The following is a 14362-nucleotide window of genomic DNA, read 5'->3' on the forward strand; positions in this document are numbered from 1 at the left end:
GTTGGTTCTGATTTTTTGGATTTGACTCCAAAAGCAAAGGCAATAAAAGCGAAAATAAAGTGGGACTAATCAAGCCACAAATCTTCTGCACAGTCAAGGAAATCACCAACAGTATGAAGGCAACATACAGTTTGGCAGAAAATATTTGCAAATCATGCCTGATGAGCAGTTAACATCCAAAATATATAAGGAACTCATTCAACTCAATAGAAAAACCGAACAATCTAATATAAAAATGTGCGGAGGATCTGAATAGATATTTTCTAAAGAAGACTTACAGATGGCCAACAGGTACATGAAAAGATGCTCAACATCTCTAATCACCAGGGAAATGCAAATCAAAACCACAATAAGATATTACCTCACATCTGTCTGAATGACTACTATGAAAAAGACAAGAAATAAAAAGTGTTGCCAAGGATGTGGACAGAAGGGGACCCTCATACACTGTTGGTGGGAATGTAAATTGATGCAGCCATTATGGAAAATAGAATTGAAATTCCTCAAAAAATTAAAAATAAACTACCATATGATCCAGCAATGCTACTTATAGGTATTTAACAGGAGAAAACCAAAACAGTAACTTGAAAAGATACATGCACCCCTATGTTCATTGCAGTATTCTTCACAATAGCCACGTCTTGGAAGCAACCTAGGTGCCCGTCAAGGGACGAATGGATAAGGAAGATGTGGTATATACACACAATGGAATACTACTCAGCCATAAGAAATGATTAAATCCGGCCACTTGTGACAATATTAATGGACCTTGAGTATATTATGCTAAGTGGAATAAGTCAGAGGGACAAAGTCAAATACCGTATGATCTCACTCATAAGTAGAAGATAAAAACAATGACAAACACACACATAGAAACGGAGATTGGATTGGTGGTTACCAGGCGGTAAAAGGGGAAGGAGGAGGGCAAAAGGGGTGATTAGGCACACGTGTGTGCTGACGGATTGTAATTAGTCTTTGGGTGGTGAACATGACACAACTGACACAGAAATCAAAATATATAACGATGTACACCTGAAATTTATATAATGTTATAAACCAATGTTACCACAATAAAAAATCAAATAAATAAAACTGTAAACAAACAAAGAAAAAAGACTAAGAGATATATTAATAAATCACAACGTTTTGGAAAAAAATTCTTTCCGGTTATTTTTAATCTCCCAGGCACCATGTGGGGTAAAAGATTGAATAAAGCATACTAAATGCCCTTAAATTAAAAAAAACCCACTATAGCCAAGATATGGAAACAACATAAGTGTCCATTGATGGAGGAGTGGATAATGAAAAAGTGGTTTATGGATACAGTGAAATATTATTCAGCCATAAAAAGAGAAGGAAATCTTGATATTTGTGATAACTTGAATGGAACTTGAGGGCAGTATGCTAAGTGAAAATGTGAGACAGAAAACACAAAAATACTCTCTGATCTCCTTTATATGCGGAATCTAAAAAAAAACCCCAAACACGTAGATATAGAGAACAGATTGATTGTCGCCAGACGTGAGGGGGTGGAAAGTGGATGAAATGGATGAAGGTTGGAAAAACCCCACAATCCTAGCTCTGCCAGCCTCACGGGGCTGCTGTGAGCATGAGGTGTGAGACCATGGTCGTGAGCTGGGTTCCTGGCGAGCTCTGGCTGGTAGGAGGGCCTGAGCTTCCAGGCCCTGGGTGTGTCTTTCCTCCTGTTGCTTCCATTATCTCTCCCGTTTCTTTGTATTAGTTGAATAATGACAATAATAACAGCAGTAACAATGATGATAGCTGTCACTTTTGATAATTCGCTGTGTACTAGTCTTTTCCTGTTCTTCCCACAGAGAAATGTTAAATCTCACACCATCCATGTGGGGCAGATGCAGTGATTATCCCCAACTCACAGACAGGCAAACTGAGAGGATAACCAATTTCCCGAATGTCGGGGAGCCAGTCAGGGGCAGAGCAGCACTCGGAGCCCTCGGAGCCCAGCTGCCCTGTGTGAGCTCTCAACTCTCTCCCTACTGACCGTGAAAGCAGGTGCCCACGTCCCTCACACTTCCCCTGCCTGTCTCCTCTCTCATCCCTGACACAGTGCTCCTGTGCTGCTCTTTGGGCTGGGGGCTCTGGATGCCGCACAGGCTCCCCCACCATCTCTGTATGTGTTCCCACCACCCCCAAGCCTCTCTACCTTCACAGCTCTCCGAGGGGCTGATGAAGACCTCCCCAGAGGAAGAACTGAATCCTGGAAGGCAGCGACATGCATTGGCATCAGCACATACGGATCTCTGAGGGCACTCCTGGGCACAGGAGGTTGGGGTAGAGCCTGTGGGGATGGAGACCATGGTCAGAAGGGCTAAGAAATGGAGGAAGCAGCCGGGAGTCCATGAGTAGAGGAGGGGAGGGGAGAGAGGGATGGCTCACACTGGAAGAAGAAGAGCTCAGAAATCTCTGGACTTTTAGGGAGGAAAAACAGCTTCTCTTGTCCACAGAGGACCATCTCAGTTGCAGAATAAACCTCCTTTGCCTCCCTTGTTGGTGAGAGGATCCCAGACCCCAGCATGGACGCCCAAGCTGACGTCACTAATGAAGGTGATTGGGCAGACTCACCTATAAGTTTGCGGACTGTAGCTCCACGTGTCAAGTGCAACAGTATGGACAATGCTGGGGCAGAAAAAGCAGAGAGATGATAAAGAAGAGGAGAGTTAAGGTCCAATTTCAACACTTGGCCACATAACCATTGCCTCCCGGGGAGGTGGCTCTGGCCCTGCAGCCCATGGCTTTCCAGCAGCATCCCCAAGGCTCCTGTACTTGACTCAGAATTGAGGGCTCAGCCTTTCGCCTCCATCTCCCAGGACAACCCTAGGAATCAGTCACTGACAGCGACAGCCCTCATGGAACCTCAGGTGCTACAGGTAAGGGGACAGAATATACATCGACAGCTGGAGACAGGGACACATCTTAGAAACTCCAACCTCTTCCAATGGACGGGGTAAATCTTGAAGGCAAAAGTCCTCAGATAGGAGTGCCTTTGCCTGTACCCAGCTTCTCTGTTCTCTGGTGATGGCAGAAATCTGCTTTGAGAAGGTCCCGCTGTTTCCACTGGGTGAGTGGGTGCCTTGTCTCACACATGGAGGCATCCTATGGGTGAATGTGGTGGCCTAGATGCTCTGTTGTCCAGATGTGGATGGAAGTGGCCTGAGTCATCCCTGTCTGTCAGTCCTGGTGCCCTCAGCTTCCCTGGGCAGCTCCCAGCTGGGGTGGGGACATCACAGCTGCCTGGGTGCCCCAACCCAGTATTTGAAGAAAGGCCAGTTGGGCCTTCCAGGGAACTGACTGCAGAGGAAATACTGAGTTCCCTGAGCAAGACCCTTCTTGGCTGCCAGTGATAGCTTTTGCCGACTCCCCAAGGTGGCTGCTTGCTGTCTGAGTTCTCCTTGGAATCCCAGGGACCCTGGAAGGACAGCTGTCTCTCATCCATGCTAACTCTGAGGCCTCAGCTCCATGCAGCTGGACCAAGACTCACTCCTGAGTGAGGCCCCTCAGGGAGCTTGCAGGAAGGAGTGAAGAGAACGAATACAATGCCAGATAGTCCAGAGCCACCTGTACAGTGGACACCAGGTGGGGTAACAGTAGGGGCTGACGTCCAGCCACACAGACTTGGGGCAGTGAAAGGATCTTTTCTCATCCCCACGAAGACATCCTATGGACTGGCAGGAGATGGTGACAAACCACATCTGAACAAGGCCAGTTTTGGTTGAGGGCTGGTTGGCTGAAGAGGGAAGCAGGTGCTGATGGGGGAGAGGTGGTAGATATTTCTTCTTGACCCTTGGCCTCCCACCAGGGACACAGACCTGTGGCCCCGCAGAGTGGGGCTCAGCCTCCATCTTCTGTCCGTAGGTGGTCTAGGTGAACATGGGGTCTGGGTTGACCTCCTTGGGAGAAGGTCAGACCTGGGGCAATGGTCCCCAAAGATGCCCTCTCTTTTCATCTGGTCCAGATGGGAGCCTTTTCTATTCACCAGACAATCTGAGTGTGTGGGGTGGTTCACATCACCCTGTCCACCTCTGACACCACATCCTCCAAGGTCCCGGTCATCTGAGTTGCCCACAGGCCTGTGAACTGAAATTATCTGCAGGGTCAGAGTGGAGTCTCACTCAGGGAAGTAGACAGAGGCTAAGGGCCAGGAAGCCAGTTCAGGTGCCAGGAGGTGTCTTCTCTGGGTGGGTTGTTGGTCAGGGTCAAGGCCTGCTGTGGGGTGTTGGCTCACCCTCGAATATCCCCCCTTCCATATTTCTGGACAGGGTTCCTGGGTCCATCATGGCCCAGAGGGTCTAAGAGGGTTCCTGGCATGGCTAAGCCCATGTGGGTTCCAGTGTGAGATGGTCTTATCCTGGCAGTCACCGATGAAGAAGAAGAGGATGGATATTGCACTGGAATGCAATGCACTGTGAGCTCCTGAAGCACCTTGAATGCCACCCCTCTCTTTGTTTTATGAAAATAAGATGCCAGGTAGCAGAGGGACTTTCCAAAATTGCAGAAGTGGCACTCAGTGTGGGGTTCTGAGCTTTGGAGACTGGGGAGGGACAGGACACCAGGCAGTTGTCAGGACAGCCACTCTCCTGGTGAAAGTGGGGCAAGTGACCCCAACCTCACAGATGAGGAGATGGAAGATGCAGGAGTCATTCTTACCATCACATGTTTCATTAGTCGCATTGGTGAACATTTCCTGAGAATCAATCTCGTGTCCTCTGATGCACTGGCAGTAGCTCTCCTCTATGTCCTGGCAGTCTATATATATTCCACAGGACACTGTCCAAGGTGGTTCACACTCGTTGATTTCTGCAACACAACAGGACAAAGGATCACCCTCAAAAGGTGTGAGTTCCCACAGGACAGAGACCCTGGCCTCCGGTTTGACCCTGCCATGGGGGCTGCACAGAACACAACCCCTGGTTGGCACCCCTGGGGCTGGGCTGGTCCAGAGCCAGCTGCTCCAGAAAGCCTGCAGACCACTCTACTCATTTCTGATCTCTGGCTGGGTCTGAGGGCACCTATATTCAGACCCACTGCTGTGCCATGCTGGAAGGAGATCTGCATCCCCTCTGCAGGCCATGTCGGGTAGAGATGGAGGCACTGACTCAGCTCCAGTCCCTCCTCTGTGGTGCTCTTAGCACTATCAGGGACCTGGGGGTGGGCTCCACACAGGGTAACAGGGGCACTGAAGGCTGTCCTCGGTGCTGGGGCAATGGAAGGAGTCATGGCTCAGGGGCTGTTGAGGGTCACAGTCATCATTCAGACTTGAGCATAGAGCCAGGTGGTCAGGCACCTGCCCAGCGCTGGCTTCCATCCTCATTTACTCCCAGTGGCCGAAGTGCACCCTCACTCCCCATCAGGCACTCCCCCAGCTCCCCAGGTCAGGCCTTTCCAAGATGCCTCAGGATGTCTCCGGGGGAGTCTTGCTGTCTCCACCCCTGAGGGAAGTCCCCCCTTATTAGAGGCAGTCTCAGATGTGGAATGAAGAAGCAGCATCAAGGTTCCCACAGCTGAGTCACTGGGGGTGTTTTCTGGCATCTTGTCTCTCTCTGTTCTCTGAACATGAGAGAAAAGATGCCCATGACCCAGGACCCCTTTGGGTAGGTCAGGGGCCCAGAGAGGAGGTGCTGGACACCATTGGCTAAAAACAACAACTTAATAAAAATCAGGGACACAAGAGGGATCAAAATGCAGGGACAGGAGCCAGCCTTGTGGAGCAGTGGTTAAGTTCCCACGTTCTGCTTCGGCAGCCCGGGGTTCACTGGTTTGGATCCTGGGTGTGGACACGGCACCACTTGGCAAGCCATGCTGTGGGAGGCGTCCCACATATAAAGTAGAGGAAGACGGGCATGGCTGTTAGCTCAGGGCCTGTCTTCCTCAGCAAAATGAGGAGGATTGGCAGCGGGTGTTAGGTCAGGGCTAATCTTCCTCAAAAAAAAAAAAAAAAAATCCAGGGACAGAAAGTTTGGCACTCGTGCATCCAATCACAAGACCAAAGACTTTAGAACCTGAAAGGACTCACACGTCACGACGACTCAGGCAGGCGACTGGTCTCCCCCACATCAGACCTCTCTTCTCTGTACTTGCAGACTTCCCTTCTAAGGCCCAGACCCAGGCTGTGGGTGTCAGCACCAGGACAGGACAGGACGCAGGAAGGACGCACACCTGAAGGATTCGTGTTCAGCCCCCACCTGGCAATGGGGCTTCCCTCCTCTGTTCTATGATGGCGGCAATGGCTGGACATCTGTTCCCAAGGTTGACGGGAGGGTGTGAAGCCAAGTGTGGGACCGTTGAGAATGAGGTGCAAGGGATGGGGAGAGACATGAGGATGGGACATCTCCACCTGACAGGCGCCCTCCCAGAGAGGAGCCAGGATCCAGGGGCATTAGCAGCAGGGTCTCCTGTCCATGGTCACCCATCTACAAATCTCCGTGAGACACACACGCACACACAGAGGAGACTTTAGGAACACCGCCAGGGTCATGGATGGCTGGGCTGTTGTCACAACAACATCGGCTTTTTCCACCTGACAAAATTTACTTTCCCCCAAATACTAAATAACACACGTATACTAGTAAACAAAGAAAATTATCCATAATCCACTCCACAGACTACCGAAACTTTTAGGGGTATTTTTTCTCATTTTTTCAGACATATAGGGAATGTTTTTACCTTCATTATCAATAAATACGCATCTGAGACCATTTTGAGTCCATGGAGACTATTTCCAAGTGTAAAAACAGTATAATTTTCTTCTTTTCCTATTTATAAAAATTGTGGTAAAATGCACAACATAAAATTTACCATCTTACTAATTTTAAATAGTATAATTTCCTTTTATGACCCTGTATTTTTAAAGAATGAAAACTCCTTTGTTTTACACCTGGATTTACATTCGACCACATTATTAGTTGTAGGATTTGGAAAAGTCACTCGATCTCTTTCCACCAAATCTGATCATTTAAACCACAGGCCGAGCTCTGCCTCCCTCATGGGGCTGCTGTGAGCATGAGGTGGGAGACTGTGGTCATGAGCTGGGTTCTTGGCGAGCTCTGGCTGGTAGGAGCCTGAGCTTCCAGGCCCGGGCTGTGTCTTTCCTCCTGTTGCTTCCATTATTTGTCCTCTTTCTTTGTGCAATGAGAATAATAATAATAACAAAATCATAATAACAGCAGTACAAAGATGATGGCTTGCATTTTTGCTGTGTACTACTCTTTCCCTGTTCTTCACACAGGTAAATATTAAGTCTTGCACCATCCCCATGGGGGGACTGGATGATAATACTCAGTTTACACACAAGCAAACTGAGAGGAGAACCAATTTCCCGAATGTCAGAGAGCCAGTCAGGGGCAGAGCAGCACTCGGAGCCCTCGGAGCCCAGCTGCCCTGTGTGAGCTCTCAACTCTCTCCCTACTGACCGTGAAAGCAGGTGCCCACGTCCCTCACACTTCCCCTGCCTGTCTCTTCTCTCATCCCTGACACAGTGCTTCTGTGCTGCTCTTGGGGCTGAAGGCTCTGGATGCCCCACCGTCTCCACATGCCCCCACCACCCCAAGCCCCTACTGTACCGTCACAACTCTCCACGGGGCTGGATATGATATTTGGAGATACAAAACTGAGTCCTGGAATGCAGCGACAGGCGTTGGCGTTGACACATGGAGGGTTTGGAGGGCACCATCGAACACAGGCTATGGGGGCAGAAGCAGTGGGGATGGGGATCATAGTCAGAAGGCTCAAAAATGGATGAAGCCCACTGCCAGCTAGGGATCCAAGAGTAGAGTAGAGCAGATAAGGGGAGGGATGGCTGCCATTGGAAGAGGAAGAGACAAAATCTCTGGACATTTAGGGAGGAAGAAACAGCTTCTTTTGTCCCCCGAGGACCATCTCGGAGCCTCAGTTGCAGAATAAGTCGTCTTTCACTCCCTCCCTTGTTGGTGACAGGATCCAGACCCCAGCATGGACTCCCCAGCTTATGTCAAAATGGGGCTGGCTGAGCACTCACCTCCAGCATTCAGGGCTGCAGCTCCCAATGGCAACAACAGCAGCACTGAGAGTCCTGGGGCAGAAAAAACAGAGCAATGACAAAGAGGGGAGTGTTAAGGTCCAATTTTAATCCCTGTCCACACGGCCATTGCCTCCTGTGGAGGTGGCTCTGGCCCTGCAGCCCATGGCTTTGCGGCAGCATCTCCAAGGCTCCTGTAGTTCACTGGAAATTGAGGGCTCAGCCTCTCCCTCCATCTCCAGGGACTCCCTGAGGACTCGGTCACTGACAGCCCCAGCCCTGGTGGAACCTCAGGTGCTGCAGGTAAGTGGACAGAATATATGCAGACAGCTGGAGACAGGGACACACCTTAGGAACTCCAGCTCCTCCCAATGGATGGGGTAAATCTTGAAGAAGAAAGGTCTCAGATTGGAGTGCCTTTGCCCAGACCCAGGATCTTTGCTGTCTGGCAATGGCTGAAATTTGCTTTGAGGATTTCTCTTCCAGGATCACTCTCCATGTTTAGGCACATGTTTCAGGGCATACAAGAAGAGTGTGGGTTTGGAGGAAGTAAGCCCAAAGTTTGAACCCCAGCTCACAGCGATATCAGCAGGGCACGGAGCCCTGGAATCAGGGGGCGGTGACAACAGGTGGAGAGTGGGAACTAAGGAAGCTGCAGGTAGAGCGACTCTCTCCTGGTGAGTGGACTCTCCAGGGACAGCAGCCATGGCTTCCTGGTTCCTCCAGTGAGCTCCTGGCGTCCTCTAGTGCACTGAGGGCACAGCCTTCCTCCTTGGCCCCCAGGCCAGTCCTGAGAAATGAGTCACTGAGCAGGCGTGGTGGGGTGAAAGCCACTATGGGCACTAAGGAATGAAATCTGCTGTACAGGCCACAACCAGTCTGCCTCACAGGGTCTGTCATCACATCTACGTGAGCTGAAAATCTTCAGATCTGCATGCCTTTATGGAATTTTTCTTTTTGGCTAAAAGCAAAGATGAATTTCTCTTAACGTTGCACTGCCAGTTCTCACTGTGCAAGGTGGTGGAGGACCCTGGTGGATGATGGGTTTGGAGATGGACACGCCCACGTCCGCAGCCCAGACTTCCCCCTGGTGGCTGCACGGCTTCAGGAACGCTGCCCATTCTTTGCTCACACTTCCCCCAGTGCAAAGTGGGTGCAATGGTAACTGTGATAGGATGAGCTTTATTCTGACCGTAGATTAGTGAAGACTAACAATGGGTTAGCGCAGTGCCTGACACAGAGCAGACAGACAACGTAAGTCAGCTAAAGGGAAGGAAAGAGCAGAAGAAGGAAAGGAAGAGCAGCTCCCTCCTGCTCCTCTTCTACCTTCCTGTTCCCTGAGACACAGCTGCATGCACCAGACTCCAGGGTCAGGCGGAATCACACGCTCAGCTCGGTTCTCTCAGGGGTCAGAGTCCTAGACTTCCACTCTGCCCTCCTTGCCACGAAATGTCCTTTTCTTTTGTGGCTCCAACCTGTGCTGAGGAAAGCCAGGCTCCGGGGCCAGACCGCCCGAGACCACACCCAGCCCGGAGCTGCCCCTCAGGAAAGCTGTGCAGGCGACTCATGCCTCAGATGCCCGTCAACCGTGCTCCTGTTCCTAGAGTGTGGCCCCCAGAGCAGGTGCAAATGATCCTAATGTCCCATGCATGTGAATAAGGTCATTAGTCTCCTGAGATGTTATACACGCACACCTAAAAATGTGCATATCTGGGAGAAGCTAACTTTGCTCTTCATTTCTTTCAAAGCCCCACACTATGTTGCACATTGGACCCTCCAAAATGTGCTCAGCTTTAAAAAAATCATGTTCCACAAATCAGATGATAATAAATATGACTATTTTGATAGAAACCAGGAAAAAAGTTCCAACCAATGAGAACAACATATAAGAAGAACATAACCTGCTAGGTAATGGGTATTATCTTAAGCATTGAAGGAAATAGAGACTAATCAGAATTAAGCTGACCTCACTAATACTGGTTATTACTAATTCACTGTTATTGTCCCTCAAAGAATTTCATGACCTACACAAAGCCTATAACATAAAGGATGACATTTTTTCTCAGTGCATTAGAATTTTCAGAGAGTTTGGTTATCTACTCTTCTGAAAAAAAATATTATGTACCAGTTATTCCAGGGTAGAGCACCCAGATATTTGGTCAAACGTTAGCCTAGATTTGCTGTGAATGTGATTTTTGGAAATATTCACATTTAAATCAGAAGGCTTTGAGTGTAGTAGATTACCCTTCGTAATCTGGGTGACCCTCATCAAGTCAGCTGAAGATGTTAAGAGAATAAAGACTGACTGAGTCCAGACTGCCTTTGGACTCAAGATGCAGCATCAGGTCTTCCCCGATTTCCAGCCTGTCTACTTGCCCTGAAGAATTCGGACATTCTAATCTCTACAATTGCATGTGCCAATTCCTAAAAATAAATCCCTCTCTCTCTCTCTGTATATATATATATATATATATATATATATATATATATATACACACACACACACACACACATCCTATTGGTTCTGTTCTTTTGAGAACCTGGACAAATACAGGTGGTGAAATAAGAAATCTCTCTTAAGTCTCCACCTGCGCCCTACGAATAAGCTTCATTGACTTTCTCCTTTGAGACTAAATATAATGGGGCTACTAACTTTCTTATAATTTCTTCCCTGCTCTCCCTTACAGAAATAGTGGGAAAATGAGCCAGAAATTGATCACAGAACAGAGAACATTCTCAAACTGGACGGACAGTTCCTAGGTAGCTTTAGTCTTCTCTCACCATTGTTGTGATCCTTCCTACCTGGCAGCAACCTGAGATGTCTGTTTCTCATGGTGCACAGAGAGTCCAGCAAGCCCAGCCACGGAGGATGTCGGATCTTGGTCTGTGAGTGTGAAGAAGTCTCACTTTAAATACGACTTGTGCCTAATGAGCTGACTTAGGAAAACAGAGGTCTGGTTGCTTTCTTCCCCCTAATCTACCGGATGACTAATTTCTCTGAAACTCACAGTTCTATTTTTAAGTGTTTGCACAGCATCCTTAACGTTTGTTGTGAAAGCCTCCTTGACGGTGGTTTTTAAACCTTTTTGATATAGGAAGATGTGATTGTGCATCAAAATACCTCCCCAAACAAAGTCAGTCTACTGGTCTTTTTGCCACCAGGATGGATGTAGTTCAGAGGGAACAGATGTATCTATTTATTATGTATTAATAGACATTTATTTTTATGTTTTTATTTGGAAAAGATATAGATGCACAGAAGTTGCAAAAATAATACCAGGAGGTCCTGTGTACCCTTCACCCAGTTTCCTGAAAAACTTATATTTTTATGTAATGATAGCCCAATATCTAAACCAAGAAATTTACATAGGCACAACGTGTGTATAGTTTTATGCCATTTTATCATGTGCACATGCCTGTAACTGTCCCTCCAATCATGACATATACTATTCCATCACCACAAGACCTCCTTCATGCTATCCCGTAATCCCTAAATCCTGGCAGGTATAAAACTAAGATTTTTCTGTTCTTCAACAATATCAAAACAGTCTTAGATTACTATTTACTGACAAAGGAAAATATTCCTGATTTGTTTTAAAAGATGAGGAAAAGCATACCCCCAAAATTTTCCAGTAGTCTGTGTGGTGGAATTATGGTGATTTTCTTTGCATTTTTAATGCTTGCTTTATTTTCTACATGTATTAGTCTGCTAGGATTGCTATAACAAAATGGCATAAACTTGGCGGCTTAAAGAACAGAAATTTATTTTCTCACAGTTCTGGAGGCTGTATGTCCAAGATCAAGATGTTGTCAGGGCTGGTTTCTGGGGAGATCTGTCTCTTGGCTTGTAGATGGTGCCTTCTTGCTGTGTCTTCACATGGTCTCATGGTCTTTGCTCTGTGTGTGGCGGGGGGAGAGAGAGAGAGAGAGAGAAGGGGGGACAGAGGGAGAGATCACTGATGTCTCTTCTTCTTGGAAGGACATTAATCCTAAGGGATTAGGGCCCCACCCTTGGGACCTCATTTAACCTTAACTATTCCTAAATGGTCTTATCTCCAAATACAATCACATGAGGGAGTCATATGGGGCTTCAACATACGAATTTGGGGGGATCCAATTCAGTCCACATTACCATGTGAAATTCAATTTTTGAGAAAAAGTAACTTTTGTCAGAAAAGCTTGATTTGATTTCTCCTTCATTCCTGAAGGATAATTTTTCTGGAAACAGAATTTGGGGCTGACAACTCTTTTCATTCAAAATTTGAAATATATTGTGCTACACTGCACTGGAACCCATGGTTTCTGATCAGAAATTAGCTGTGATTCAGACAGTTTTTCCTTTATTGGTAAGGTTTCATTCTCTCTCACTGCTTCCAAGGCTTTTCCACTGTCTTTAGTTTTCACAAGTTTGATTTTGATGTATCCTGGCATGGGTTTCTTTGAGTTTATCCTATTTGGAGATTCCACAGCTTCTTGAATCTATATGTTTTTGTCTTTTGGAAAATTTGAGAAATTTTTAGCCATTTATTCCTCTGAACAATTTTGAGATCCACATTCTCTTATCTCCCTCTGGAATTCAATGACACAAATATCAGATTTTTGTTATAGTCTCACAGGTCCCTCACACTCTGTTCATTTTTTTATAGCCTATTTTCTTTCTGTTATTCAAATTGGGCAATTTTTATTGTTCTGTCTTCAAGTTTGGTGATTTTTTTTATCCTTTTTTCCCCTCCATTCTGCTATTAAGCTCATCCAGACAAGTTTTCATTTCAGTTATTGGATTTTTCAGGTCTAAAATTTCCATTTAGGTCTTTTTTGTATCATGCTTTTTGTCAAGGTTTTCTATTTCTCTGCTGAGATTTTTTATTTTTTCACTTATTTCTGAAAAGTTTGTGTGTAATTGTTCACTGGAACATTTTTCGTTATAGGTGTCTTAAAATACTTGTCAGAGGATTCTAACATTTGTGTCATCTCAAGCTGAGATTTTCCTGGTTCTTGGGATGACAACGATTTTTTACTGTATCCTGGATATTTAAGGTATTATGTTTCAAAACTAGATTTTATTAACTTCTTCAGTTTTGGCTGACTCCTCTGACATCATTGCAGTGGGGAAAGGGCTGCCATCTCGTTTCTGGCCCATGAGGGTGGGATCCAGCTTTCCTGCTTGGGCTCCACTAATGCTCCCGTGGGGGAGGGATACCTTGTTACCGCTGGGTGGGGTTGGAGGGTCTCGCTCACAACCAGGCCTCTGCTGACACCACCTGACTGGGCTGTAGAGAAACCTCCCCACATGCCTCCACTGACTCCACAGACAGGGGCTCTTTCCAATGGGCATGATGAGCATCCCACCTCCTTCTCTGCTGCAGCCCATCGGGTGGGAGGAGTGCTTCCTTACAGATGGCAGGAGTGGAGGGCTGGGCTTCCCACCTGACCTCTGCTGCTGAGGGGAAGCGTGGGACACAGTCTTTTCTGTGGTGTTTGGTTGGAGTGGGCAGTTACTGTTGACCTACTCTCTGTTGTGTTGGCTGCCCTTTTCTTGGTCTTTTGGCTAAGGGGGGAGCAGGCTTCTCTTGCAGGCACTTCTTTTATCTGCACCCATTGGTATTTCTGGGTTGCAACCTCTTTGTGCCAAGTCTGGGATGTATGAGGCAGGAAGAAAACCCACAGAATCAACACTGCGTATTTCCTTGGGTCCCACGGTTCCTGTGCTATCTGCCTTCTCTACACCTTTCAGAGCCTTCTTATGGTTGTTTTATGTATAAAATGTTTGTATTTACATTAGTTGTAGTTGTGTTTTAACATAAAATTTTCTATAGTGTGAACTTTGTTCACAACTCGTCCTTTAGTCAACAATATTTTGGGAGAGTTTTTGTATGTCATACATACAGATCCACATCTTTCTTTTTGGCTGCTGTTGCATATATTTAGATGACACAATATGAATAAATTATGCTTTGCCATTCCCTTTGTTGATGCACATTTAGATGGGCTCTTGTTTCTCATTGCTACAATAATTCTGCAATGAATGTTTCAAAAGTGCCATAGGGAGAACATTTGTAAATTTCCTTAGACTAGGCATCAAGTGGTTCAAATACTGAGTCATAGAGCATATGTATTTTACATTGTCATAAATTATGCCACACTTCTATCTAATGGCACCTGTGAAATTACCCAGGTTCTATATGAGAGGATCAATCCTCCATATCCAATCAACAATAGTGTCATTTTTTTATGTTTCATTTTTAACATGAAAAATTTTGTTGACTTGTGGCTTAAGTGATTTCCATGTTCTAGTCAATCATTTATCTTATTTAGAAGGAAATTAATAGAAGA

The 14362-nt window shown here is 46.6% G+C and overlaps 1 protein-coding gene across 1 annotated transcript; it reads right to left on the reverse strand.

The window, feature by feature from the left end:
• Positions 1-3630: 3630 nt before the first annotated feature.
• Positions 3631-10992, reverse strand: LOC139041066 (adhesion G protein-coupled receptor E2-like). Its single transcript, XM_070489832.1, has 4 exons — positions 10832-10992; positions 8030-8083; positions 7596-7715; positions 3631-4833 (listed from the first exon to the last, which is right to left on the reverse strand). Exons 1-4 carry the CDS (start codon positions 10860-10862, stop codon positions 4541-4543), a joined length of 498 nt encoding a protein of 165 aa, XP_070345933.1. The 5' UTR covers positions 10863-10992; the 3' UTR covers positions 3631-4540.
• Between the last annotated feature and the right edge of the window lie 3370 nt (positions 10993-14362).

The sequence above is a fragment of the Equus asinus genome, chromosome 19, assembly GCF_041296235.1.
Source record: "Equus asinus isolate D_3611 breed Donkey chromosome 19, EquAss-T2T_v2, whole genome shotgun sequence".
Taxonomy (NCBI): Eukaryota; Metazoa; Chordata; class Mammalia; order Perissodactyla; family Equidae; genus Equus; species Equus asinus.